The 27,958-nt window shown below is 48.7% G+C and overlaps 1 protein-coding gene across 1 annotated transcript; it reads right to left on the bottom strand.

Moving 5' to 3' along the window:
* Window positions 1–2,771: 2,771 nt before the first annotated feature.
* Myog (myogenin) lies at window positions 2,772–5,494 on the bottom strand. Its single transcript, XM_006982470.4, has 3 exons — window positions 4,908–5,494; window positions 4,193–4,274; window positions 2,772–3,639 (listed from the first exon to the last, which is right to left on the bottom strand). The coding sequence occupies exons 1-3, from the start codon at window positions 5,451–5,453 to the stop codon at window positions 3,518–3,520; spliced, it is 750 nt and encodes a 249-aa protein (XP_006982532.2). The 5' UTR covers window positions 5,454–5,494; the 3' UTR covers window positions 2,772–3,517.
* Between the last annotated feature and the right edge of the window lie 22,464 nt (window positions 5,495–27,958).

Here is a 27,958-nt window from a genome sequence, read left to right as displayed (position 1 = left end):
TTCACCTCAAGGACAGTAGGTCAAGGCTAGACTGAGATGTTGGACAATAGATCAAGGCTAGACTGAGATATTCCTCTCCAGGCTATCTGGGAAACTGTAATTCAAAGACACAAACTCAAAAAGAAGAAAATCCCACGACTCAGGATGAATGGTTGCTTATTTGAGACACACAGACTTTGATGGGACCTACCTTTTCTACCTTCTCACTCTCTCCATGTTCCCAAAGCTCTGCCACGTCTCCCTCATCCTGTCTTTAGGTATAGTTTTCCAGGTAAGGTTGGGAAGGCAGTTGGGGAGGGGCCCAGCTGAGCTTGAGCAAGTGTAGAGTGACCATCAGCATCCGCTCTCTTCAACTGGCTCGAGTCAGTTGCCAAAGGGCCCCGGAGAACTGCAGAGGGCCCGGGATGTACCATGTACTGAATCCCTGCCTGCAGCGGTTTGGAAATGATCTGCAGTAAACCAGACCAATGGCATGACAGGGCTGGAATGAGTAAAGTTGAAGTCGGTGTTCTTGGTCCATTCCCATTCCAGGGCCTTTGGACTCTTCTGTTCATCCTCACACCATCTCCAGCCGTGATCTTCGCTCTCAGTTTCCCACCCACCTTCTCCCCTTGGGAAGCTAGTCTTTGAAAAAGGAGCAACCATCACCCAGATGCATCTGACCAGGACAACTTCCTGGAGACCACTGGGCAAATGAAACACTGGGAGGTGGATGGCAAACCCATCAAAAGGAGACATCCCAAGAGGAAGAGTGGGAGGGTAACCTGGGAGACAGCAGCATTTTTAACTCATCAAGCCGAGACCTTGGGGAGACAAGGACACAATTCTACTGACCCAAAATGATGCTGTTATATTTATTGACTGTAGTAAATGTTAACTCTCAGCTTGTTAGCAAAGAATCCAAATGCTTTTTGTCAGGGGGGATAGAAGGCATGCCTGTGACAGGAGACAGTATGGTGTTGTTTTCCCATGCTAAGCATTGTTTTTAGGCTTTTTAAATTACCAATCCCAGGAATGATTACTGGCATACTATCGAGGACTATGGGGGTCCAGCCCCTCGATAGTCCCCTCCCAGGGCCCGGGAAGAATCTACAACTAGCTGATAATTAATCTTTGATGAAAAGAAATGAATCTATGTACACGAAACTCCTTAGTCCATATACTTTATTATTCTGTGACAGTTATAAGCTTATATTCTGCTCTCATATTTAGGTCATCTTTAGCCTGATTTCTCTCTACATTTGTCTACGATCCCCTCTAGGTTCTATCTTAATTCCTTCATCTAGTTCTGCCCCTTCTAGGTTCTCATCCACTTTGTTCCTTCCCATATCATCTCCTCTCCCGTCTCCTCTCTCCTCTTCTCGTTCTACTTCATCTTGTTCTTCCCCATCTGGCTCTTCCTCATCTTCCATCTCGTTCCTCTAGTACTCTCCTGTAGCCCTTCAATCTACTTCTTTCCCATCTCAGTTTGTTCCTCTCAAGTTCTTACCCATCTAGTTCTTCCATTTTCTTCTCTCTTCTCCCTGCCTCCTGGAAGTCTCGGTATAAAAGGGAGGTCCGAGCTAAATTGTGTAAAGCTATTACTTAACGTCCACCTCTCCTAGGCGGTGTCTCCTTGTGGAATTTACCTCAGGAGACTTGCATGTGGGCTGTTATCATTGTTAGTCCACCTGGGACTAACAATGGGCGCCCACCTGGGTGGTGTTTCCTGTAGTCCTTGAAAGTGGCCAAGGGAGATAATCTGATTCCAGAGAAAGCCTTTCCTGAGGCTGTTCTCCAAATACCTGGAATGTGTATGTCCAGAGAGTGATCAGTCTACACTGTTAGCCCTTCTTAGGAAAAAGTCAATTGGGAAAACTATGAAGGCACACATGATTTTCATAACAGAAGACAGCTGATATATAACAAGCCAAGTAACACCAAAAACTCCTTGGGATTTGGCTTCCTCTGGAGGAATTCCATGATCCCTCCAGGTAGTGACTTTGCCATAACCAGCTAAGTTCTTATGATATATTCCTGTGGCCCGCAGCAGCATACAAAGAGAGGTTTCACCAAAAAAAAAAAAAAAAAAAAAAAAAAAAAAAAAAAAAAAAAAAAAAAAAAAAAAAAAGAAAGAAAGAAAAAAAAAAAAAGAAAAAGGAGCAACCATAGTTTCGCCTCTGATTCTTCTCTGACTCCCAGCTCCCTCAGCAGAATCTCCTCATCTTTGAGCTGGAGGTGGGGACAGGAATATCCCTGTCCTGGAGGGAAGGGCAGAGGGTGGTAAGGGGACATGCTATTTGTCCTATGAAGGAATGACAGTGTCTGAGTCCACTTGCTCTGTGTAGCCCCCTTCTATTTCTCTGTAGAACGTAAGGTCATGTGGATCTAGGGGAGAGACAGGGCCGAGGGAGGAAAGTCCTGCAAACCCAGCTCTACAACCCTAACCCTACCTGAGCATAAGGTGTGAGCATGCTCAGTGGACCTATTGGGCCGTAAGTCAGAGCAGACTGCCCACAACCTGCACTCTGTGCAGACTGTGAATGATGTCTGAAGTACAACAGAGTGCATTGTAGGACTGCCCTGGTGTGCCCAGGATTTCTGAGGACTCTGGGTCTTTCCCAGCTGCGCATCACCTGGCTCCTGTCTGTAAGGACCCGTTCAGGACCACAGCTCCATTCACATGAATCCACCCGAGTCATCCCCCCTCCACACCTTGGGTATATGGACCCCCAGGGGAAGGGACAGTGTTGACAGTGTCCCCCCTTATACATCATTGCAGACACTTTTCTAGCAACCAGTCTTTATTCGTTTTTTAAAAAAGGAAATCCAAATAAGTTAGCAAAAGGATTACAAAAAAAAGAAATTGGCAAAACCACACAATGCTTAGTTAACAAAAGAAGCCACCCCAAGAGCCCCGCCCCCTACCCTGCCTGTCTCTGGCAACATCAGCGCAGGAGACCTTGGTCAGATGGTAGCTTTACAAACAACACACAAAACAACACAACAATACACAAACCACAGGAAGGTTCCCAATCTCCACTGCAAAAGCTTGGCCCCCAGGGACTTTGGAACAGGGCGGTTCCTCACCCTTCTCTCTCAACTCAGGGCAGGCCCAGCCCAGCCACTGGCATCAGGAATAGATCGGAACAGATGTGCATGCTTGTCCAGATCAGGGCGCTGTCTCTGTCTCTCATTTGGGGGGGTGGAATTAGAGGCATATTATGATTAAAATAAAAAAGCTCCTGAGTTTGCCCCATTGGGGGACATCCACAAGGGGGTTCTCTGGACCCCATCTTTCTTTCCTTGGAAGGGGATGCTCTCTGCTCTAAGGAGTCAGTTAAATGAGGGCATCCATTCCCTCGCTGGGCTGGGTGTTAGCCTTACATGAATGGGGAGTAGGTAATCTGGGCTGTGGCAGTCTGGGGCTCTTTTCCTAGCACCAGGACAGCCTCACTTAAAAGGCCCCTGCAGCAGAAGTCGTGGCCTTTGTCACCAACTTGGGGGCTCACACGGACACCCAGCCTGGCAGACAATCTCAGTTGGGCATAGTTTCGTCTGGGAAGGCAACAGACATATCCTCCACTGTGATGCTGTCCACGATGGAGGTGAGTGAGTGCAGGTTGTGGGCATCCGTAGGGTCAGCTGCAAGCAGATGATCTGTAAGGAGAAGAGGGGAATGTTTCCTGGGCAAGGGGGATGGGACCCTTGAGATGACACAGGTTTTCCAGGACAGATAGGTGAGCAAGAGTCAGGAGTTCCCCCAGCCATGCTGTGTGTGTGTGTGTGTGTGTGTGTGTGTGTGTGTGTGTGTGTGTTTCTGTGTGCTGCCTCTCCGAACTCCTCTCATGCACTTAGGTTTTGGAGGGTGAAGGTGAAGCCAGGATAGTGTATCCCAGGGAACTGGGCCCAGTTTGGCCGCACTGACTCAGCAATTCCCAGAGACCCCTGGGGCAGGGACAGGCCCTTCTCCCTGAGGTCAGCCACCAGACACCAGCTGGGAAGCTGTTGAAAGCTGTGACTACTCCTTAGCTGGTCAAGGCTACCGGGAGGCAAAGGGCTTCCAGCCTACCATTGGGGGCCCTCAGGTCAGCAGGTTCTTGAGAAAGCCACGGGAAGGTGACTGGAGCATGGAATAAGGTAAGGGAATAGCCCAGCCTAGTGAGGGACTGAGCGATCTGAGCCATGGCTACCAGGGTCAGGATTCACTTACCTCCTGGGTTGGGACCGAACTCCAGTGCACTGCCCCACTCTGGACTGCAGGAGGCGCTGTGGGAGTTGCATTCACTGGGCACCTGCAAGACCAGGCCAAGATCCAAGCAAGGTCAAGTCCACTACCATCCTCAGGTATACCATCTCTTTGCCTGGGTTACAGGGTGGGTCACCCACTCTAGAAGGTTCACCACAGACACCCACCCTACTTTCTAGGTCTTTCCTGGCTTCTAGGATGGGAATTTTGCCTTCACTTTGGGGATAAGGGTGATAAGCTGGAGAACTTTGTTATGGTGACCTCTGAGCAGGCCTGGGGGGGGGGGGATTCTAATGTATTTTGTCAGCTCAATCATGGAGGTTGTGGGTTTGGGGCAAAGCAGTTTTCTTTGGCCACTGGGTCTGGCCTTTTAGATGCTGACTCAAGCATGGCAATCGGCCTCATCTTCATGGCTCACCCAAGCCCTTACTGCAGGCTTGTTTCTGGGCCCCTTCTGCTCCCTAGTGCCAGACCACCTCACCCCATCTGTATTTACCATCCACTGCCTTTGTCTGGTCTGGGAGCAGTATGAGCACAGGAGGCCTCTGGGCAGCCTGGCTGAGGGGGTCCCGGGATTCCCCAGGGCCCCGCTTTACACCTGTTCCAGCTCCGGTGGCCCGAGGCTGAGCAGGCGCCTCCCTCTGGCCCTGGCCCTGGCACTGGTGCACTAGCCACTTACCACCGGCTGGGGCCCGCCCCCGCCTCGGTAGCGGAGATCTCGCTCCTCCTGGTTGAGGGAGCTGAGCAGGGCCTGGAGGCGCTCAATGTACTGGATGGCACTGCGCAGGATCTCCACCTTGGGCAGCCGCTGGTTGGGGTTCAGAAGGGTGCTCCTTTTCAGGGCCTCGAAGGCCTCGTTCACCTTCTTGAGTCTGCGCTTCTCTCTCAGTGTGGCCGCTCTCCGCCGGTCCACAGACACGGACTTCCGCTTACACACCTTACACGCCCACGGCAGGCACTGGCCGGGACAGTGCTCAGGGGTTCCCAGTCCCTTCTCTTCCAGGGGCCCTCGGGCTTCCGGGCTCAAGCTGAGCTCGGTCCGCTCATAGCCTGGGGGCTCGAAGCCCTGGAGGTGGACAGGCAGGTAGTTTTCCCCATCGTAGAAGTGGGGCTCCTGGTAGAAGTAGGGGGACGTCTCATACAGCTCCATCGGGTCGGAAAAGACTTGTTCCTGCCACTGGCCCCCAAGCTCCTGCAGCCCCTCACGCCAACTGCTGGGTGCCATTTAAACCCTCCCTGCTGGCATGGACCCAGAGATAAATATAGCCAACGCCACGGAAACCTGAGCCCACCTCTAAGCTGTTGCTGCACATCAAGACGTTTACAGTGGATTACATGTGATTCCCCTCCCCTCTCCTGTGCCCCTACCCCACCCTGCCAGCCTGCCCCTGGCCCAGGCAGCTCCCGTGCACGGGTCGGGAGGCCGTCGGCTGTAATTTGATTAGTTTTCATTTCTCCACAGCCCCTGTGGGGCAGGGAAGGTGGGGGTGGATGCATTCCCCCCCCCCCCACCTCTCATCTGCTCCTTTCAATTACTCCTACCCGGGCCGCCTGCCTGCTCTTCTCCATGGTCCAAGGCAGCTGGTGGTGGACAGGGGCAGGAGGACCCAAGAATGGGGTGGCTTTGGGCTAGAAGCGGCCTTCCGAGTCCATCTAGCCTTCTCTCCGCTGCTTGGCAGCGCCGTAAACCATACAGCACCAGTCCCATGAGACCCCTGAAGACCTACCACCACAGCAGGGCCACTCCAGATTTGGGGCCATGTGTGTGTGAATCCCTAGAGTCCATGGAGGCAAAAGACAGAAACGCAGGAGGGCAGATGGATTCAACTCCTGGGTTTCCACAGCCGTTTTGACCTTATGTGTTCTCTTGGGCATAGATTGAAGCACGAGAGCTCCTTAATTAAGGGGTATTCTTAAGTAGTAGGGGCCAGGGGAAGTCAGTGTTGAGTGAGGATTCGAACTCACAGCCTCCTCACTGCCGCCTCCCCCCCCCCTCCAGCTATTCAGCCTTCCGTCTCCCTCCTTGGTCACTCTTGATCGTCTCTCCGTACTTTGCTCTCAGTGATGTCTCCTGCCCTGTTTTGACACTAGAAGCATCTTAACTCCTTTCTGTAGATGGGGTAGTAAGGAGAAGAGTCCTTCATGTTGTCTGTGTCCCTCCTGGGCCACCAGGCTAAGTTCTTCTGTCCCTTCCTGCTCACGTCATCACCTTGTATGTACCGTACACTCTAGAATAACGGGGGGGGGGGGGGCTTTCCATTTGGTCCCCGGCTGCCTCAGTCAGTGGTTACCTCAAGGCGTTGGTGGTCAGGTAGGACAGCTCTAAGAGCAGGCTGCGGGCCACCGGCCACCTTCTTTCACCTCACCTCTGATTCCTGAATCCCCTTCCTGTGGACGTCACATGACAGCCTATTCTACTGACCCATAGCTGAAGGAATCCAAAAACTCTTACCCATGGGTCAGGATTTTCCCCAGGACCCTGCATACTACGTGTGAACCATCCTGCTCTCCCCAGTCCAGGGGCGGAGGAGATGGATGCATTGTGACCAGCAGTCAGGACAATCGGGGGAAATAGAGTTGTGTGTGGTGGGATCTCAGGAAGGACTCACTTCACGGTGGAGGTGAGAGCTGAGGGGGGCTTGAAGGACCAGCTTTCTCTCCTCCCTTAAGCCACAAGGAAGAGCCAAGAAAATGCCGCTGTCCTTTGAGGGAGAGAACAGGTGGGAAGGAGACAAGATGGACAATGAAAGAGCCCCCAGCACACTGGGACACGGAGAGGCCTTAATTCAGTTCTTGACTTCACTCATGGGATACAAAGCGCAGTACAGTATGTGGGTTCTAAACTTGGCCAGACAGTAATCTCCGCATTCAGCACGCTCCCCATCCCCTCAGAAAGAAGAAACAAACAAAAGTTTACCTTGCTTCAGTTTATACTCGAGTCCTGTAAGCCCTGAAAAAAAAGGGGGCCGGGTGGGTGCCATAGCCGCCTTGGAAATCTAAAATTGATATCTTTTTGTCCTTGTGGGACCCAGTCAGACTTACCCCTAATCTGTCTTCTTCCTCTGAGAGCAGAAAGGACTTGTTCTTAGATGGCTTACAGGACCCTGGTGAGCCTGGCTCCTCAGCAGAGAATGCTCCAGGACCAAGCTGTTAATGCCACAGCCAATGGGATGGGTGGGCATGGTGGCATACACCTTTAATTCCATAGTTGGAGAGGCCAAGGCAGGAGGACTGCCAGTTCTAGGCTAGTCTGGACTAGTTGGGGGACTCTGTCTCAGTCACTGAAGGCTAAACCTCTGGGGAGGGTGGTGGAGGGGGGAGACAAGTGCTGGATGGGGTCTTGGGGAACCAGCAGAATGAGGACATGACATGGCGAGAAGATGGATCAGCTGGGTGGGTTGATCGGTTTGTATGGATCTCAGGGTTCTGGTGAGGGGGTGTGGCTGAGAACAAGTCTGTAAGTATCAGAGGACCAACTGGGCATGGACGGACTTGAAAAGTGAGACAAGGAAACCACATTACCCACAACCCCCCTTGACAGTAAGTCAGGAGTGAGATGGTAAAGGTCTGGACTGTTGACTTGGGCAGGAGGGTGGGTTTGACTGGGAAAGCCTGCATGTTTCAAGCTGGCGTGTGTGTGTGTGTGTGTGTGTGTGTGTGTGTGTGTGTGTGTGTCCAGCACATGGAAGCACCCAGTGAATAGAAGACTTACTCCGTTCTCGCCACGTCTCTGCTTCTGTGCCCTCACTTGCTTAACCTCGTGCTCCTCCATCAGGTGTCTGCTGTAACCGCCTGGACCACAGGATCGGGACTGGAGGAGGGACGTCACCCTCCCAATTCTTTCAATCAGGAAACTGTGTGCTGGGCACTGGGTGGCACGAGCAGGATGTCATCTACCTGACACCCTGTGCTCACAGTTGAGTGGTAATTGTGTACCCGCACTCTCCAAGATAGAAAGTGCTGGGGGACAGAAGAGAAGGCAAGAGAAGGCACAGGCGTAAGCCAGAGGAGAAATGGATTCACTTTCTCCTTTCTCTGTTCAACCTGCTCTGTGTTGGTCCCTGAGTGGGGAGGAGGGCTGTGACCAGACACAGCTCTGGCCTGCAGGAAGCAACCACTGGATGCGAATGTGAGGGCGGGGCTGGGAGCTGTGTGTCTGAGTCCCTGTGAATCCTTGGCTGTAGACATCTTTGTGTATTGTGAGTGAGATGGACTGGAGAGTTTGCCAGGCCCCACCGTGGGGCAAAGATGCTCTTGGGACTGAGGTGGTGTAGTCACTCAGGTTTCTCCGAGCTCTCAAAATCCCAATGCAGACGGTAGGGGTGCTGGCCCTTTGGACACCTTATTCCCTCATCAGCCCGTGAGACACGCGTAGCCCTTGGCCTTTCTTCCCCGCACACCCCAGCACCCCACAAGCTGCCCTCTGATGGACGGGAACACATTGGTGCCAGGCACAGAGCAGCCTTTGTGTCCGCCATCAGTGGTGATCCATCAGCTGGGACCTGACAGCAGGACATCCAACCTTAATCCCCACCCCTGCTGCGTGGGCATGTGGGGGGCCCTGCCCCTGATGGAGCCTCCCCAGGCAGTCATGCTTTCTCCAGGGGAAGCCCCGATCTCCTGCAGAGGCTTCAGACCCAGGCTGGTGGCCTCCCACCCTGGCCATCTCAACTTGACTTTGTCCATTTGCATGCTGGCCTGACCTCATTTGCATGGTAGCATCGGGTTTCAGAAATCCCCTTCACCTGCTCCCGGTTCCTTCCCCTTCTGCTGCATACCGTAGTCTGGCCTCCAACCCTTTCTAGTCCTTACAGATGAGCTGACCTGGGCTGCCAGGTTGCTTGACTGGAATCAAGGCAAGTGTCTCATTCTGGAGTCTCATGTGCTTGGGAACAGAGGCTCAAGAAGGCATAGAGAGGGGAGCCCCTGGCCTCTCCAAACAGGCTGCATCTTTCGCTTTCCGAGGCAAGGTCTCTGAGAATTATTTGTAGGAACTAAGTGGGGGATTGGGTCTTGGTAATATGTATTTGTTTCAGTAAGTATTCATAAATACACTGTGCAAAGCCACACTATTTAATTGAGGCAGTAGCTTTTTTAATGGGGTGTAAACAGATCACAGGATCATAGACCATCGAAGTTACAAGGCAGTTGGGGATCCGCTAGTCCATCTTCCTTCTACACAGGAGGAAACAGAGGCCCAGAAAAGGGACTTGTTCAAGATTGCTGAGCACTCGAGTTAGGTTTCAAGGGTGTATCTTCTTGGAAGGTCTGATCTTAGACCTTGGGGCCGAACTTCTCTCCCTCTGTGAGGTCGCAAGTGAGAAAGGGTACAGCAGGTGGGTAGACAAGCTCAAGGTGGGGAGTGTGAGGCCACATACCTGTGGACCTCGGGACGTTCAGGGAGATCTTCGGGGGAGCTGTTATGGAGAGAGGAACAGAGGAGACAGGACAAGTATGAGAAGAGACACTGGGGCCTTGGGATGAGAGGTTTAGAGGTACATGAGATCAGAGATGAGCTGGGAGGGGGAGAGGTGCTGGCCTTTGGACCACATGTCAGGCAACCACGGGGAAATCCTATCCCCGCCTGGAATCTGGAGCTCAGAGCCAGGATCATCCTTTAAGAATCTTTGGCTTTGGGGTGGGGAAAGGGGTAAACCTGGAGGCGGGAGAGAGAGAGCTGGGGTCAAGAAGAGGGGGTTGTTGGAGACAAAGCGGAGAGCTGGTGACCAAAATAACTGGAGCAGGGCCCAGCAGAGCACATGGCCATGTGAACTCAGGGCCTGGCTCCTGTAGGACCTTTGAAAATAAGGGTGAGGATTGTGAGTATGCCACAGCCCATCATAGTGGCCCTTTACCCCCTGGTTGGGGCGGAAGCTGTCAGGAACTTAAGGGAAGTAGATGGATAAGGAGGATATGAGGCGGGGTGGGCGCTGTACCCCCCACTCTGGTCCTCAGTTTGCTCATCTGTAAACCCAGATGTTGTACCCAGTGGTCCAAAAAAACGGCCTTCCCCTCAACTCCACATGTCGGCCTGGAGGAAGTGCCAACAGGTGTAAGGTAAATCACATTGGTAAAGTGATTTGTGCTGTTTGTACTTGTGGAGAGCAGACTCTGGGAGTGAGGAACCTCCTCCCTCCATCTCCAATTCCGTGCTGATTTCATGTGTCCTACCAAACTTCCTGTCTTAGGGCAAGCTGGCCACCTGGGTCTGAAACAGGGAGCAAGGTGCACAGCAAACAGCTAAGGGTATTAAAAACATTGTGCCCTCGAGAGTGATGAAAGGTAAACCACTTCCAGTGGAGGGTGCTGTTCTTTATCCCACTGTATAAAAATGCCCGCAGCGGGAATAGAGGCCAGAAACATCCATGGGGAGAATGTCCTGCTTTGCCTAGAGATCTCACTCAGGAACTTCAGAACGACTCTTCCTCCGGGGCTTCCCCAGCCACTTCTGGGGGGGGGGGTTCCTGTGAGTGCCCAGTCTGATGCGGTCCCCTGTGGGTTGCTTGTGCCCTGTTCTTCCACTTCTGTTTGCTGCATACGTGATAAACTCTCTCCTTCAAACCCGAAAGTGTGGCCACGTAGACCATTCTCTGTATGGAGCATGGACTTGGGGCAGGAAGACATTGTTTTTGTGGTTGCTGTCGACTGGTCGGTCTTGCGGTGCTGGGCACAGGAGGCAAGGCCTTGGCATACACACTGGGCAAGCGCTCCACCACTCCTAGCTGGAGGAGCGCTCTGTAGGTTGGTTCAAGCAGGTCTTGCCCCAAGGGGTGAACCACTTGGATCAGACAGACATTTTTCTTTAGGGTATGTTGGTCCCAAATTTATTTTCGCTCCTATGCTCAGCCTCACTAGAACTGTGGGGTGAGTGCTCTTCACACTCACCTTTGGTCAGCCTCTTTGTCCCCTTCTCTCCTGGCCACGCTCTACATGGCTTCAGAAGCCCTAGCATGCTGCCCCACCCCCTTCCACTCCCAAACTGCTTCTATTTCTGCCTCTTTGACAAGTTGTGACATATTTGGGAGCAGCTGCTGCCTGGGTGGAGATGTCTTTGCTTTCTCTTGGCTCTGTCCTCCGCCCCATCCCTCTGCCGACAGCAACCCCTTCCCAGAACGCATCTTACATTATCTTCTTGGCAACCCAGACACTGGCTTTCTCTAGATTTCTCCAGGACTGCCTGGGGCTCCAGGGTGATCCAAGGAAGTCTTCTGGTACAGAAAGTTGATGGGAGTAGAATCCCTGTCAACCCCGGAGTTGTGTGGTTTGCGGCAAATATCCTCCACACTGAGCTTCACCCTTCTCTCTTTAAGATGGAGGTGATGACTAATGCCTTCCCTGTTAATCTGTCACTGTGGAATAAGGGAATTCCTCCATTACTCGCGTCTGCTCTGAGGGTGCCTTTCTCTGCTGGCCTTTCTTCTGACCTAATGAATGTGCCGGAATCCCTTCCATCATAAAGGTCCCTCACCTGTGGCTCTGACTCTAGCCTTCCCTTCCTCCCCATGTTTCTGGAAAGAGGAGTTAACATTTCCTCACCTCCCAGGCACCTGTCTGCTCCTTGGCTTCCACCTCCGCTGGGTCACTAAGGCCGTTCTCCCCAAGCCGAGCAGAGACCCTCAGCAGATGGCAGCTTGGTCTGCATCCCACCGGATTGCTCCGTGGCATCTGGTGGGATGGACCATGTCATTCTTGAACGGCCTCCTTCTGCCGATCTAAGCCTCCATCTTTGGGCTTCCTCATCTTATCTCCTGCATTCCTCTTCCTGCCTCATCTGTTCTCCTCCTGCTCTTCCTTGAGTCACTTTTCAGGAGGACTACTCTATTCCTCTTTTTTTTTTTTTTTTTTTTTTTTTTGGTTTTTCGAGACAGGGTTTCTCTGTGTAGCTTTGCGCCTTTCCTGGAACTCACTTGGTAGCCCAGGCTGGCCTTGAATTCAGAGATCTGCCTGCCTCTGCCTCCCAAGTGCTGGAATTAAAGGCATGTGCCACCACTGCCCGGCTCCTCTTCTTTTCTGCTGTGATCCTTGGCAACCTTATTCTCTTACCTAGGCTTCAGTGACCATGTGAACACATGCCTTGTGACCGTGAGCTGCTCCTGACTGTGATGGACCATCACTTCCTTGAGTCCCAGATCACGGATACATGGTTTTGGTGGAGGGCTCTGCTTAGCTGTCTTACAGGCTCCATTCCAGTATTAATTTTACTGCTGACTGATGCCACCATTCACCAATAATTTCTCATCATTTTTTTAATCCACCCACATTCAGTAAGTTTCAACTTTGTAATTTCTTGATTCACATAGGACCAGAAATCAGTTTCCACTAACCAAAATGAGAAATCTCACTGGAAACATGAACATTTGGCAGAGATCACAGCAGAGATATGCCTTAGTGTAAAGTAAAGGCTACTCCGTATCTGTCTTTAAAAAATGTTTAGAAGCAAGCGTAGGTGTAGCTCTGTGATTAAGCACTAGCATGCATAAGGCCCTGGGTTTGACACCTAACACACACAAGAGTTACAAAAATAAGCCTCAAAGACACCAACTTGATGTAACTGTCTGAAAAATAATGCCCAGTACTCCTCAAAGGATTACAATAAAATCTAACAATCAGATGTGCGAAGTTCTCAATGATCGTCCTTCACTTGACACCAGTAGACAACAGGGGCTGGAGAGAAGGCTCTGTAGTTAAGGGCACTTTCTGCTCCAGCAGAGGACTTGGGATTGGCTCCTAGCACCCACACAGCAGCTCACAACTGTCTGTAACTCCAGCTCCAGGGTATCCAACACCATTGTCTGGTCTCTGTGGATAATGCATGGCTATGTGTGGTACATATACAGATAAGCCAGTAACACACACACACACACACACACACACACACACACACACACACAACTAAAAATACAACGAAATAAAATAAAAAGTAGTAGACAACAAAGAAGCAAGGGAAAAATGTGACCCCCTAGAATCAGTTCATTCTAACACACTCAGAAATGTCAGGGGCGGTAGATTAGTACTCAGGCCCCTTAAAATAGCTGCTATAAATACGCTCTATATACTCAAGGGTTTAAAAGCAGGAACGCAATGAACAGACAGTTCTGGGGGCTGAGTGTGAAAGCCAGGTACCAGTGTGTCCAAATTCCTGTGAGGACTTTCTTTTTCTTGTTCTTATAAAATGGCAGCCTCCATGCTGCTGTGGTCTGTTTTGATGTGTTCATGGAATGGTCTTCTTCCCTTCCTTCCTCCCACCTTCCCTCCCCATCTCTCTCTCCTCCTTTTCTCCATTCTCCCTGACTCCATGTAGTCCAGGATGACCTGGAGTTCTTGATTCTCTTGCCCAGGCTCTTCTGTGTGGTGGCCTTACACACCTGTGCCACTCAGCCTGGCTGTGGCTTTTCCTCTGAGCACTGGTCCCATTGGATCAGGCTTCCCCCTCTTTACCTAATTATGTCTCAAAGACCCCCACCTACAAATCATATTATATTGGGGTTATGGATTCAACTTCAATTTAGGGGAGCATATAAATCACTCAATCTGTAATAGAGTAATATATGATTAGACACTGTAAAAAAAGTTATTGACGAGGAACACAAAAGCAATGGAAGCTATATAAATGAAATAGAAAAAAAGGACTAAATAACCAAACCAAACCAAAAAGAGCTTCAGTGTTCTATGGGAAATACCATACCTAGTAGATTGATTTGTATGTAACTGAGTCCCAGAAAGGGGAAGAGAAATATTAGAAGAAAAAAACCTGGAATTTTCAAAGTTGATAAAAAAATACAAATTTATATATCTAAAGCATTCAATTAGCCCCTGAAAGAACAAACACAAAGAAAACCACACTGAGACATATCACAACCAAATTGTTAAAAAACCAGTGATTAAGAGAAAATGTGAACACTTGGAGAAACAAAGGTGCATTTTATATGGAGGAACAAAGATAAGTAGTGACGGCCAATTTCTCACCAACTTCTAGGAAGGCCAGAAGAAGTAGGCCATCTTTAAAAGCTGAAGAGAGGAAAATGAGTCAACCAAATTCTGTATACGGTGAAAATAGCTTTTGAGAGCGATGATGGGATAAAGGCCTTTTCAGCCAAGAGAAATTGGCAGGATTTGTCACCAGCAGATCTTTACTGTGAGAAATGTTACAGGGAATTTCCTGAGAAGAAGAAATTGATAAAAAAAAAAAAAAGAAAAGTAGAGACTTAAAAGTACCTAAAGGAATAAAGAACACCTGAAGTGGTAAATATAAGTAAATAAATATGTAAAAGGCTATTACCTTGACTTTAAAATATAGTTACATATTTAAAGCAAAATAATAATGATGCATTAAAGATTTTATAACATATATATATGTATATAGAGAGAAACAAAATATATAATAACGGTAGCACAGAAAATAGAAGGTGGGAAATCAAGGTATATTGTGATTGCATTTCTCCTTTATAGATGAAGTGGTAACAGGTGGAGGTAAACTGTGATGAGATAAAGATGTACATTGCTAACACGAAAGCGGCTACTCAAATGTAAAACACAGAGGTCTATGGCTGATGAGCCCATGCTGAAGATCATTGGGGATAGTTAAAATAGCTTACCTAGAAGAAGGGAACAGAGAGAGGAGGAGAGATGAAACCAATGAAAAAGTCCGTGAGACGGTCGGCTTAAACCCAACCTCATGGGTAAGTGCACAGATAAGAACAGAGTACATTTTTTAAGAGCAAACGCCAGCTTTGGGCTGTCCAGAAGAAACTATGGTAAATGTGAAGTCAGGTTGAGAGTAAAAGGGTGGGAAAACACATACAATGCAAACACTATCCACAAGAAAGAGCAGTATCAGTATTAGTATCGGATAAAAGGGTTCCTGTTTTCACTGCCACGCACCCAGCTGTCCCCTCCCCAGCATGGTGGACTGACGGCTCCTGGAACATGAGCCAAAACACAGCCTCCTCCATTAAGTTGCTTCTGTGCGCTGTTCGGCCCCAGCGACGTTATACACTGTCCCCGATACCCTGGGGATAAAGAGGCCCATTGCATAATGATAAAGGCGCCAGTTTATCGATAGGATGTGATGGTCCTGTCTCTAATATGCCTTCAATATCTATGAAACAAAAACTGAAAGGAGAAAGACAAACACAGAGGTTTACAGATTTCAGCACTCCTCTCAATGATGGAGCAAGGACCTGAAGCAAGTGTGGAAACGGGGTGGGGTGGGGTGGGGCTTAAGTAGCCCTGTGGGTTTATTCAATGGGTATTTGTAGGATAGCCCACCCAACAATCACAGAATACTCTATTCTTCCCAAATGTGTATGGAACACTCTTCTAGATCCTATGCTGGACAGAAAAATGGGTCTTGGTAAATTTTGAATAATGGTGAACCTAGGTCTTGACCACAATAAGATGAAATAGGAATTGTGCTAAAATATGTCTCGTTTGATCCTTCCTAATGACTCCAGGCAAGTGACAGGTGTGCTCTACATAGGAGCAGAAACTCAAACTTGTGACAAGCTGAAGCCCAGCCCGGGATCACTGTGATTCCACTGGTAACCAGCTCTAGCTAGTGCCCCGGAGAGGATGCCCACGGGAGGTGCGGTGAGTTCAGGATTCCCAATGACTGATGAATTGCTACCATCTCATCTCAGGCCTGTACTCCAGCAGCTTCCCAAGGAAAGAAAGGCTTTTAGTGGATGTGCCTGGGTCCTCCCCACAGTGAGTGCCTGTGTCTGTTCAGTGAGGGTGCTCCTGACACCTCACTGACTCTCCTTGGGTGCTCTATCCAACTTCCTGTCTGTCATCTTGGCCTTCCTCCTCAGGGGTCTCCCTCACTACCTTTGTTCCTAGCTGGCCTTTCTCAGCTCAGCAGCCTTGCTCCTCGAGACAGGGCCTGAGGACCTCCTTGAGGCACGAGGTAGCTCAGGTAGCATACCCAGTTCAAAGGGCCCTGGATACTTGACTGTCCAGCCCTTTCCAGCGCCTCCCTTTATCTTTATGTCATTTGAGAGACTCTTCGGGCCAGACTGCTTGAGCTGAAATAATAGGCATGTCCCCCCATGGCTAGTTTCCTTATTAGTGAATCCAAATTCTTCTGCCTTGCCCTCCATCAGATGGGACAGTCCTAAGAGCAGTCTTCTGTCAGCCTGGGAACATTCTGGTGAGAGGGGCAGCATTTTCCCTCAACAGTGGGTATTCCTGATGGCTCCCTGATATCTCTTCTCAGCTAGACAGGGGCCATCTTTCATCATCGGACCCTGAATTGCCTTGCTGGCTGCCTGCCGGTGACCTGGCAGGAATGTAGTGGGGATGCTGGGGGGGGGGGGCACTTTAGAGGCTCTGCCCCGGGAGAGGAGCCCTGGGATCCTCCACAGAGGTTTCTGTCCAGGGCAGGCACATAGACCTATGCCAAGCAGCTCTCAGCACAAGTCATAAAGCGACACCAGGGGCCGTTCTCCCCGCAGGAAGGGGTAAGCTGGAGTGCTCTCCCATGACCCTTTTGGTCACTTACGTCCATCTTACTCCTCTGCAGAAGACAGGACATGCTGAGAGGCATGGGCACAGCAGACCCAGATGCCACGGAGCCCTGGCTCTGCCACTTGCTGGCTGAGCAACCTTTTTATTTAATATCTTGGAACCTTGTTTCCTCACAAGCCAAGCGCTAACCAGAGAACCCGTTTCTCTGGGATATCATGTGGTCTGTGAATGCAGGTTGAATGGAAGAATCCATATTCGTTCCCTCTCTTTGGGGGAATTTGGGAGGGGTCGGTCTAACTAGCCTCCGATAAATTCTAGTGTCTGTGGGTGGAACAGGTCACTGACATGACATTTAGTCCATTCTCGGCCTTTAATCCATCCCAGGCACACACTTAAATAAGTTCCCAAAATGGAACCCTTGGTAATGCATTCCTGAGCTCTGGTCATGAGAAAATCCCGTCCAGTGTCACCGCCGCCGCCCCCCCATGGTAAGTGGCTGGCGCGTCTTTCCTTTGACTCTTCTGGAGCTGGAATGGGGAATGTGGCGTAACTCACTGGGTCTGGATTCTAGATCTAGCGCTGCCATTAACCCCCCATGTGACCTTGGGAATTGGAGGCTAATGTTTACCGAGCCTAACTGCTAGCTGCCCGCCACATTCTTCACACGTTACCTCACTCATGCGTCACAATGCATCTGTGGGGCAGATGGTAGGCTCCCCCTTTTACAAAGGAGACACTCAAGGATCAGAGAGGTTTAGACACTTGCACCCAACCACACAGCTACTAAGGACTGCATGGAGAGCTCTCTGACGCCACAGCCTCTTTCCACAGCACAGCAGCATTCTCCAGGTCCCAGAGTCTCCTGGTCTGTAAAACAAGAAAGTTGTATTCAGTTCTCGAAGGTTCTTGCACCGGGCTTATAGAAAGATCTCTGGAAATTTCAGCTCAGCTTCTTGGCTCATCCTCTTCACACTTCCCCAGCCTTCTCTTTGTCTCTCCTAGAGAGACCCTCTTTGCCACCTTCTCCAGTGAGTTGGTGTGAGACCAAATGTTCCTCTGGAGTCTGGGCAGTCCATCTGCTGCGTTCCCCGCATAGCTGGCTGTGGGAACACTGCGTTCCGCCCTCCTGACCCTGAGGTCTGGAGTGTTTTCCCCAAGCCTCCTTTCTTGTCTGCATTCTCTTCCTACAGAGCTTAGGGCTGAGGCCACCGGTGGCAAGGCATGCTGGCCTCTCGGCCTCTGAAAGCAGATGGCCTCCCGGCATTCGGGGTGGAGCGGGGGTGGGGGTGGGGGTGGGGGGGTGGGGGGGGGTGGCTGTAGTGGCTTCCTAGGCTTGCGGAGGGAGTTCACACAGCCAGACACTCAGCGATGCCATGTTCACACTCTCTCCGTAGTGCCCCACAGCCCTGACTTCATCTCCTCAGCCTAGCTTTGGCATCCTTAGCCTCGTGAATTGCCCGTCTTCCAACACCAGGTGTCTGGCTTTCCACGTCCCAGGGTGTTCGTCACGCTCCTGCGTGGTAAGCAGGCTGCTGGAAGGAGCTGCTTCTCTCTTGGCAAGGGAGGCACTCACACTCCCTGGTCCAGGGGGTGAAGAGCACTGCTTTCTGGAAGTCTTAAACCCAGAATTAACTGCATTCTCCATCTAGTGTCATATGATAGGCCCAGAGTCAGGGAACGTACCCTGGGCCCAGCACAGGAAGCATGGAGGTAGGGGGACACTGATAATGTGATATCTTCCCATGTCATCAGCAGTAGCGAGGCCATCATTTAGGGCTTTCCTGTTTACTGGGCACCAGGAGAAATGCTTTGGACACATCGGCTGGTTCCCGCAGTGAGTCAATGACATGGGTTGCATTACCGTTTTCAGACTGAGAGTCGTGGCTTTGACGTTTGCTAATGGTGCTGACAGAAGGTTGAACCCTGCTTCAGCTAAGCCTGGCTTCCTTTAGGCAGTGACAGTCCTCCTCACTAAGTTATTCCTCTTCCGGCCTTGGGCAGCCTCGGTGGCCAGCTTGTCTTCAGAGTGTATATGCGTAGGCACCCTGCAAATGCACACCACGGCTGTCCAATACACACTTGTCAAACCACTGAGCTCAGTGATGGAGCTTCGTATCAAAACAAGTCCCTTTCTGTTATGCAGAGAAGTTTCAGGGCCATTTCACAGCAGCCTCCTGTCAAGGCCTTGGTGACTTCCTGCCCTCTGGACCTTGGCGCTACTCACCAAGTAGGAAAATTGAGGGTGTCACTCAGAGGGGCATAAAATGGTAGACCAAGAGGGCCAAGTGTCTTGATCATTAAGAAGGGGAGATGCCACCTCAAAGGTAGGTGAACTGATCAAGTGGTTGGGGGCTTTCTTTGTTCCGAGGCAGATAGCCTTACAGAGTCATGAATTTCTGAACATTCCATCCTCCCAGGAGAGGAGGAGCCTGGCACCAAAGCCTGCAGCCCCAGGGGTGGGTGTAGAACGGATGGAACCCCCCCCACCCCCACACTCCCTACACCCCCCACCCCCACCCCGCTCCATGCTATTGCAAGCATGGCCTAGAGCAGATGGCATCTTGCTTTGCTCTTGTTTCGCTTTGCTCTTGCTGGCGGTCTCACCAAGGCTTGGCTCCTGGCCTTGGAGGTTGAGAGCCAACCTCTGGCCTTTGACACCTTGAAGTACCGCGCTCCACCCCCTACCCCCACCCCCACCCCCGCCACGACTTGTTAACCACAGTGAAATCATAGATGTGTAAATCATCAGAGCTGGGAAACATCTTAAACCAACTGTCTCATTTTAACGAGGAGAAAACGAGAACTGGTTAGGGAGTGTCTTGCCTAAGGCGACAGATGGCAGAATCGAGAGAACCATATTGGACTTCAGCAGTTGGCCTGCCTTGTCCGTAAGAGCCAGGAAATGTCTCATGCCTTCCACACGTAATTCCATTACCTTTACCTGGACGATGATCACACAGGAACTCTCTCTCTCTCTCTCTCTCTCTCTCTCTCTCTCCTTTCTATGCTTCTCTAAGAGGCAGATATTTGTCTGCTACATAAAGCTTATCCAATTAAACCCCAGAGGATCTTGCCTCTGTTAGGGGGTAAGAAGCGAATGGGACATGGTGGAAGATGTCTAGACCCTTGGCTGCTTCTCCTTCCTATACAGCGCCAGCAGAGAGCCTCTGCCCACAGCTACCAGGCCCTACAATCATTACTCACTCCCATCAAGCCTTAGTTTTTTCATTTTGGAATCAAGGATAATAAGGCTCTTGGCTTGGTGCCTGGCACACCATCGCTAATAGAATGTTAACCATTATTTATTATTGGTGGAACTGTAATTACTCCTGAAGCTAGTGGGTCTCTGCAGCACTTCCCAAATAGTCTGGAGGATTGACCCTGGGCTCCATGGCATTTCCATGTGGTAGCCACCCCACGGCTCTCTCACTGCCCCTGCAACTTACATAAGCAAACTCTTACACTCTAGGGGTCCCAAATCATTGTTAGCCAAGCCTCTTGAACTTCACAGGTCTCTTCCTGTTGTGACGCATAAATAACCCCAGGCCATCTGTCTATGAAACCCCAATAGTTAGTAAGTGAAAGTTTCCTAGATCCCTGCCGCCATCCATCCTTGTCTTCCTCTGTTTCTGGCAGGCTTTTTATTTTTTCCCCTGCTGTAAGATGTAAAGCTCTTGTTTGAGCGGTTTTCTGTGCGCAGACGCTTCATCACAGCAGATGTGGAGGAAATCTCCCGGGAACACTTCTCCAGGAAGGAAGTGCCCATTTAAAGAAATTGCACAGAAGCGATGTGCTCCCTCCTCAGCCCGTGGCTGGCAGGGTGGCAGCTGCAAGGTAGGTGGGATATGCCCAGAAAACATGAGGGTCTGTGAGGCAAGGACCACTCACGGCAAGGGGCTCAGAGAAGGGCTCCTGCGTCTCCAGAGCCAAGTAACTCGTCCACCCTGTTGGGAGAGGAGAGGAGAGCCCGGGGGCTCTCTCTTTCTCTCCCTCATTACTTCACCTGCTAAGCAAGCATATCCCTAACCAGTCCTGGGTACCTTGGGCCCTCTCAACCTGTCAAAGAGACAATTAGTTGATGTGAATGGCTGTACGCTGTGGACCGAATGTGCCACCCCTTAACATTCATGTGTTGAATCATCACCCCAGTGTGATGGTATTTAAGGGAAAAGCTTGAGAGGCAATTAGGGTTACATAAGATTATGAGGGTGAGGACTCCATGATGAGATCAGTGCCCTAATAAGCAGAGACACTGGGGAGCTTGCTCTCTCTGCATGTGTACATGGAGAGAAGGTTAGGCCGACCACAGCAGGGCAGCCGCTTCCAAGCCAGGAAGTGAAACCTTACTATGACCTCAGCATACAGGCATGACGATGTCCAATTCCAGTCTGTAGCACTATGAGAAAATAAATTTCTGTTGCTTAAGCGTCTCAGTCACTGGTGTTTTGTTATGGAAGTCTGAGATGACTAATAATCACAGAAGTCAAAAAGGCAGGTCACTCTGTGTTCTCACTGTGCTTGCAGGGGCTTGCTGTACCCAGTGCCAATGACGGGAGCTAGTCCATTTGTGAAGCCGAGGACAGAAGCAGCCATACTTTTGTTCCAATTTGAGCCACCCAAGCAAAAAAATCACATGTGCATGAAATTTTAACTAAAAAGAAAAGGACATTTATAAAATTGCAATACACAGAATAACAAGTCAATCATAATCGTGGGTTAACTAGACTTTTTCCTGGCGATTATCAAACACCTGAGAGAAACAGCTTCGGGGAGGAAAGAGTGACAGAGGTTCTGGTTTCCATCTCTCATGGCAGAGAAGGCGTGGCGGGTGCCGCTCATTTGATGATGGATGAGAAGCAGAGGACAGTAGCAACAGGATAGAGCCAGGCAACAAAGCCCCAAGGGTGCACCCCCAGTGATGAACTTCCCCCCAAGAGGTCTCACTTTCCACTTTCCAATAGCATATTCAAAGTTGGAACCCATCAGTGACCTAAACCACTCATTAGGTCTGAGTTCTCATGATCTAACTATCTGTGGAAATGTCCTCCTGGACACAGCCAGAGATCTGTTTTACTGCTTGCCTGGGCATTTCTCAGTCCGGCCGACACTCAAGACTAACTACTCTACCTCATATCCCCTACCGCTCAGTTTGAGAAAGGGTCCAGCATTGTTGCTTCTGAACGATTCTCTCCCATTGCCTCTGTGAGTGGAGGTGACTCAGTTAATTCTGTGCTTATGATTCTTTTATAAGATTGCCCCATTTTTTATTTCCAGAAGGCGTATTTTTCAGTTGATGTGTTTTTAAATAATTTATTATGAAATCAAAAGTGTGTTTTCTTTTATGACTAGCATCTTTCATCTGGGCGGTGTGTTACAATCCTTTCCGATATGATGTGATGAATTCTGTGAAGGGAATGACATCACAGTTACTGAGTTCTGTAACTTTTTTTTTCCAGTTTTAGGATATCGGACACTGTTCCAGTGAGTACTGAGTTTCAAGCTGCCTGATTTCCTGTGTGGAAGAGTTATCTAGAATCTATATGTAGAAGTGGGACTGCCGAGGCCCAGAATTCATGTATTCTAAATGTTGCTAGATGGTGTAGAAATTGTTCCCCAAAGTGATTGTACCAATTTATAATGCACACTTTTTGTGTGCGCATGTGTGTGGTGTGGTGTATCCAAGTATGTACACACGCATGTATCTATACCCATGCCTGGAAGCCAGAGAGGATATGAGGTATTTTCCTTTAACCCTCTCTGCCTTATTCTGGACTGACAGTCTCTCACTGAACCTGGAGCTCATCATTTTTGGTCTAGGCTGGTGGCCAGCAAGCCTCATCGATCCTCATGTTTCTACCTCTACCAGCTTTGGGGTTATTGGTGTGTGCAGCCATGTTTGGCTTTTTATGGGTGATGGGGATCCAAACTCAAGTCCTTTCATTTACACACACAGCTTATGTTCTTATCTGTTGAGCAATCTCCCAGCCCTGATAATCCTACTGATAGTGATATTATCAGACTTAGATTTTGATTTGTCATTGTTTTTTTGAGATAGAATCTCTCTATTTAGCCCTGACTATGTTGGAATTGGTTATGTAGACCAAGCTGGCCTCGAACTCACAGAGATATCCACCAACCTCTGCCTTCAGAGTGCTGGCATTAAAAGTATGCACTGTCATTCCTGGCCTCAGACTTAGATTCTTGCTATCATTTTGTTTACCCAGAGGGAATAAGGTAACTTCTTGGTTAATGTCTGAATGTTCTTCTAGCCAAGCTTTTGCTTGGAAACTTATTGGTCATGGAGATTTTTCTATGAAATCCATTTTTGTTTATTTTTATTGGGTTGAACTTTACATCATTGTTTGAAATACTCGAGATAAAGAAACTTACAAGAAAGAAATCTTTATTTTGGCTCCATGTCCTAGTTTTCTTTCTATAGCTATGATAAAACACCATGACCAAAGGCAACCCTGGGAGGCAAGGGTTATTGGCTTACCTATCCCAATTATAGTCCATCACTGAGGGAAGCAGGTCAGGGACAGAGGCAGCAAACACCACAGAGAAGGCTGCTTCTTGGCTTGCTCAGCTTGCTTTCTTCTATCATCTAGGACCACCTGCCCAGGGGTGGCACCACCCAGAATTGACTGGACCCTCCCACACCAATCACTAATCAAGAAAACACCCCCACAGATTTGCCTCCAGCAATCTGATGGAGGCAGTCCTTCAATTAATTAAGGTTCCCCTTTTCAAGGTGACTATTTGTGTCAGATTGACCAGAACAACTAACCAGCACATGTGTGAGTCCATGGCTTTTGGCTCCATTGATTGGGTGCCTGTAGCAAGGCAGAACATCATAATATGGTGTATTAGCTACTTTTCTGTATGTAGCTGTAACCAAAAGTTTCCTGTCCCGATTGCCCAGTCCCAAATAGCCAACTCAGAGGCTTACTATGAATTATAAATGCTTGGCCAATAGCTCAGGCTTGTTACTAACTACTTCTTACAACTTAAATTAACCCATTTATATTAATCTAGGTATTGCCACATGGCTTTACTTGTCCTATAGCATATTTTGCTTCCTGGGTAGCTGGCTCGAATTTCTCCAGACTCTTCTGACTCCACCCTTCTTCCTCTCATTATTTTCTCTGTGTCAGGCTGTCTTGTCCAATCTGTTCTTGCCCTGTTCTTGGCCAATCAGTTTTTTTTTTTTAATTAACAATGAGCATAATCTACAGCATGTAGCTATGGCAGAATTCCTAGCAAAGGGAATGTAAAGAGGGAAGAGTTACTTTGGCCCACAGTTTGAAGGCATGCTCTGTCATGGTGGAGGGTGAAGCGGCTGGTCACACTGCATCCACTGTCAGGAAGCAGAGAGAGAAGTGAATGCCTATACTTGGATCCCTTTCATTTAGTTTGGGACCCAGGACCACAGGATAATGCTGCCCACACTCACGATGGGTTTATTGCTTACGCATAGAGATAAAATAGGTTTTTAATAATAATTTTATGTAAGTGCTAAATGAGCCTACAAGTTTTAATAGTTCCCGTATAAATTGTGTAGAAGCATTATGTTAAAAGTCAGTCATGTTATTAGTTAATAACAAGGTTTTCCTTTTACAGTTTTATTCCATTTTTCTTCTTTGATTTAAAAAAATATTTTTCTAATTAATTAATGCGTGTGTGGGGCAGATGGGGACACTTGAATGCCTCTGCATGCTCAGAAGGCATTAGGTATCTTCCTCTATCACTCTGCCTATCTCTTTGAGTCAGGATCTCTCCCTGAATCCAAGGCTCCCATTTTCTCCTCCAAGCTGAAAGCCAGCAAGCCCAGCCACCCTCCTCTGTCTCTGCCCACTTGAAGCTGTACTTACAGGCTTGTTACAGGGGTGCTGCTATCTGAACTCTGGTCCTCATGATCATGCAGCAAGTGTTCTTAACTGCTGAGTCACCCATCCATCCTCTTCTCTCTCTCTCTCTCTCTCTCTCTCTCTCTCTCTCCCTCCCTCCCTCTCTCCCCCGTCTCTCTCCCTCTCTCCCCCGTCTCTCTCCCTATCTCCCCCCTCTCTCTTTTTTGAGACAAGGACTCACTATGGAGGGCAGGCTGGCCTTGAGCTCCACCCGAATCTGCCTGCCTCTGCCCCCAAAGTGCTGGGATTACAGGCGTGTGCCCCATTTCATTACCTCCTCTGCATTTTAATTTTGTATTGCTTGATTGCACCGTCTCTGGCTCGAGTGTAATGTTGAAGCCGCAGTAGCAGACATTCTTATTTATACCTGATCTCAAAGGAGAAATCTTGGTATATTTTATTACTAAGCAGGATATTTGATATTGCTTTTATAGCGAGACTTTAAAAATCAGATTAATGGAATTCTTTCCTAGCCCCACTTTACAGTGAATTTGCTCTATTAATGAGAGTGGGGGAGGAGAGCTGGAGAGATGGCCCAGCAGTTAAGAGAGAGTACACCCTGCTCTTCCGAAAGACCTGAGTTCAGTTCCCAGCACCCACATCAGGTGGCTCACTCACACCCACCTGTAGCTCCAGCTCCAGGGGATCCAAGGCCTCTGACCCTCTGGGCACTGCAGTGATGTGCACAAAGGCACAATGTACACATAATTAAAAATAAGAAAAGACATTTCAATAAGAGACTTGGATATTATCCAATAATTTTTTGCATATGTTGAGAATGTGATCCTTTTGTTTTGTTCCTTGCTATCTATGTATTATCATGACTGCACTGATTTTTAAATGTTGAATTATTTTCATACATAATGTTTACAATTTTTATCTTAGATATCACTGTGCTTAACTAGTTGATAGCATATCTATGGCTTCAATTATGTGCATGAGAGGGATTGATGTGTGATTTCTCTTTCTTCCAAGGGTTCAGTACCATGAGTATGCTACTCTCGTAATATAAATTAGGAAGCGTTCTCCATTAGCTTGAAGAATTTGTTAAGCAGACTGGTGCTCAGTCCTTCATTAAATATTTAGAAGATTCCACTTAGGAGCCCTTGCAGTGAGTGCTGGAGTTTTGTTGATGCTGTTTTTGTTTTTTGTTTTGTTTTGGAAAGAGGATCATTGAAGCCCCTGTGGAGGTGAGGGTGGCCTTGACCTCTCGGTCCTCCAGCCTAAATGCTGAGATTACAATATCACCTACCATGCCTGGCTACTCTATAGTTTTGTTTGTGAGAACTTTTTGCTAAGAGTTGTTTTTTTTCTAGAAACAGAACAAATCGTCGTCGTCGTCATTTCTATTTCCGTTAGTGTTGATGTGAGTGATGGAAACCTAAGCTGGGTCCCCACCCCCCCAAGAGCAGCGTGAGCTCTGCCCACTGAACCACCTCTACTGTTCCTGGTGGGATCACTTAATAAAAGGGTTAGCCTGCCCCACCCCACCCCCCATTATGCCTCCCACCGTGTTCCAAAGCAGCAGGAAGGCTCTCGCCAAGTCCAGCCCCTCCCCCTCCCGTCTTGGACTTTTTAGTCTCCAGACCACAGTTAATAACTTGTTTATAATCCACCCAGTCTGTGGTAACCTGCGGCGGCCGCAGAAGCTGGACCAAGGCACTCCTCAGTGGTCAGACTCTGTATGCGCTGCAGCTCACCAGGCTTGGTGGCTTGTGAGAGATGCACCATGGTAAGTGACACGTCTGTGTTCGAACAGTGCTTCATGCAAGTGTTGAGTTTAGAGTGTGGGTCAGGACTGCTCATCACTCTACTCAAAAATTCCCTAGGTGTGGGCTGGAGAGATGCCTCAGCGGTTTAAGAGCACTGACTGTTCTTCCAGATGGACCCAGGTTCAATTCCCAGCACCTACACGGCAGCTCACACCTGTCTGTAACTCCAGTTCCAGGGCTTCTGACACACTCACACAGACACACATGCAGGCGAAACACTAATGATCATAACATAAATTAGTTAATTAATTCTCTAGGCCTCACGGTGGTTTTGGCTTTTTAGTTTGCCACTGTCTAAGTTAGGGTATGATAGTGGCATGTGTATGTAATAGGTCTAATGTATAATAGTCTTCATGGTAAAACATCATGACTCAAAGCACCTAGAGGAGAAAAAGGTTTGTATTACCTTACAGTTTACCATCCATCGTCCAGGGAAGTCAGGGCAGGAACTCAAGGCAGGAATTGATGCAGAGACCATGAAGGAATGCTGCCCTGGCATGCTCAGCCTGTTTCTGATACAAGTCAGGATCACCCATAGTGAGCCGAGCCTGCCCACATCCATCATCCATGAAGAAAACGTGCCACAGGCTTGCCCACAGGCCAGTCTGGTGGGGGCATTTTCTCAGTTGATGTCTTCTCTCCCCAAATGTAGGTTCTAGTCTATGTCAAGTTGGCATAAAAATCAATCAGCAAAGTCACTCACTGATAGAGATATGGCAAAAATTCTAATTACAGTTGTGTGTTTATCTGTTCATTTGAGAGAAGGATGCGTAATGTATTTCAAGGCTATATTTACTGAAACACAAACACAGATTTTTTTTTTAAAAAAATCTTTCTGCTGAATTTATTTTTTGTTTGTTTTTTTTGAGACAGAGTTTCTCTGTATGGATTTATTCTTTTAATTATTGTTCACTTTATTTCTGGTAATGTGTTTTAAGACTCACTTTGTCTGAGATTATTATTGCTACCCAAGCTTACCTTCCTACCCCCTCTCTTTGACAAGATCTCCCTCTGGAATTCACAGAGGTCCAGCTCCCTCTGCCTCTGAAGTGCTCATAGTGAAGGCGTGCGTCACCGCGCTTGGCTTCCCGACTTTATTTTGATTAGTGTTCGTGTGGTATAGTTTTTTACATCTTTTGAATTTCCTTTGATCTTATAAAGCATATCACTTAGCACTAAAAAAGTTGATTTTTTTTGAAGCGTTTGATTCATTATTAGTCAAACAATTACAGGTATGAGGCTAAACTCTATCATGTTGCTATATGTATCCTATTTCTCCTGTATGTACAAAAAAATTCTTGTTTTCTTTATAATCAGTTTGTTCTGTTATTCGCCTTATAATATTGTATTATTTTATTCTCTTAATTATGGTATGCTTGCATCTTTGGCTTGCTTTCCCTTCAGTGAGTGTCTGTATTCCTCGCTTTGTGTTGCTGTGACAGAATGCCCGGCAGAAACTACTTAAAGAAGGAAGCATTTGGCCAGGCAGGGGTGGCGCACGCTGTTAATCCCAGCACTCGGGAGGCAGATCCAGGTGGATCTCTGTGAGTTCGAGGCCAGCCTGGTCTACGTACGGAGCGAGATCC

Source organism: Peromyscus maniculatus, chromosome 11 (genome assembly GCF_049852395.1).
Source record: "Peromyscus maniculatus bairdii isolate BWxNUB_F1_BW_parent chromosome 11, HU_Pman_BW_mat_3.1, whole genome shotgun sequence".
In the NCBI taxonomy this organism is placed as follows: domain Eukaryota; kingdom Metazoa; phylum Chordata; class Mammalia; order Rodentia; family Cricetidae; genus Peromyscus; species Peromyscus maniculatus.
This window is presented reverse-complemented; position numbering and strand designations above follow the sequence as displayed.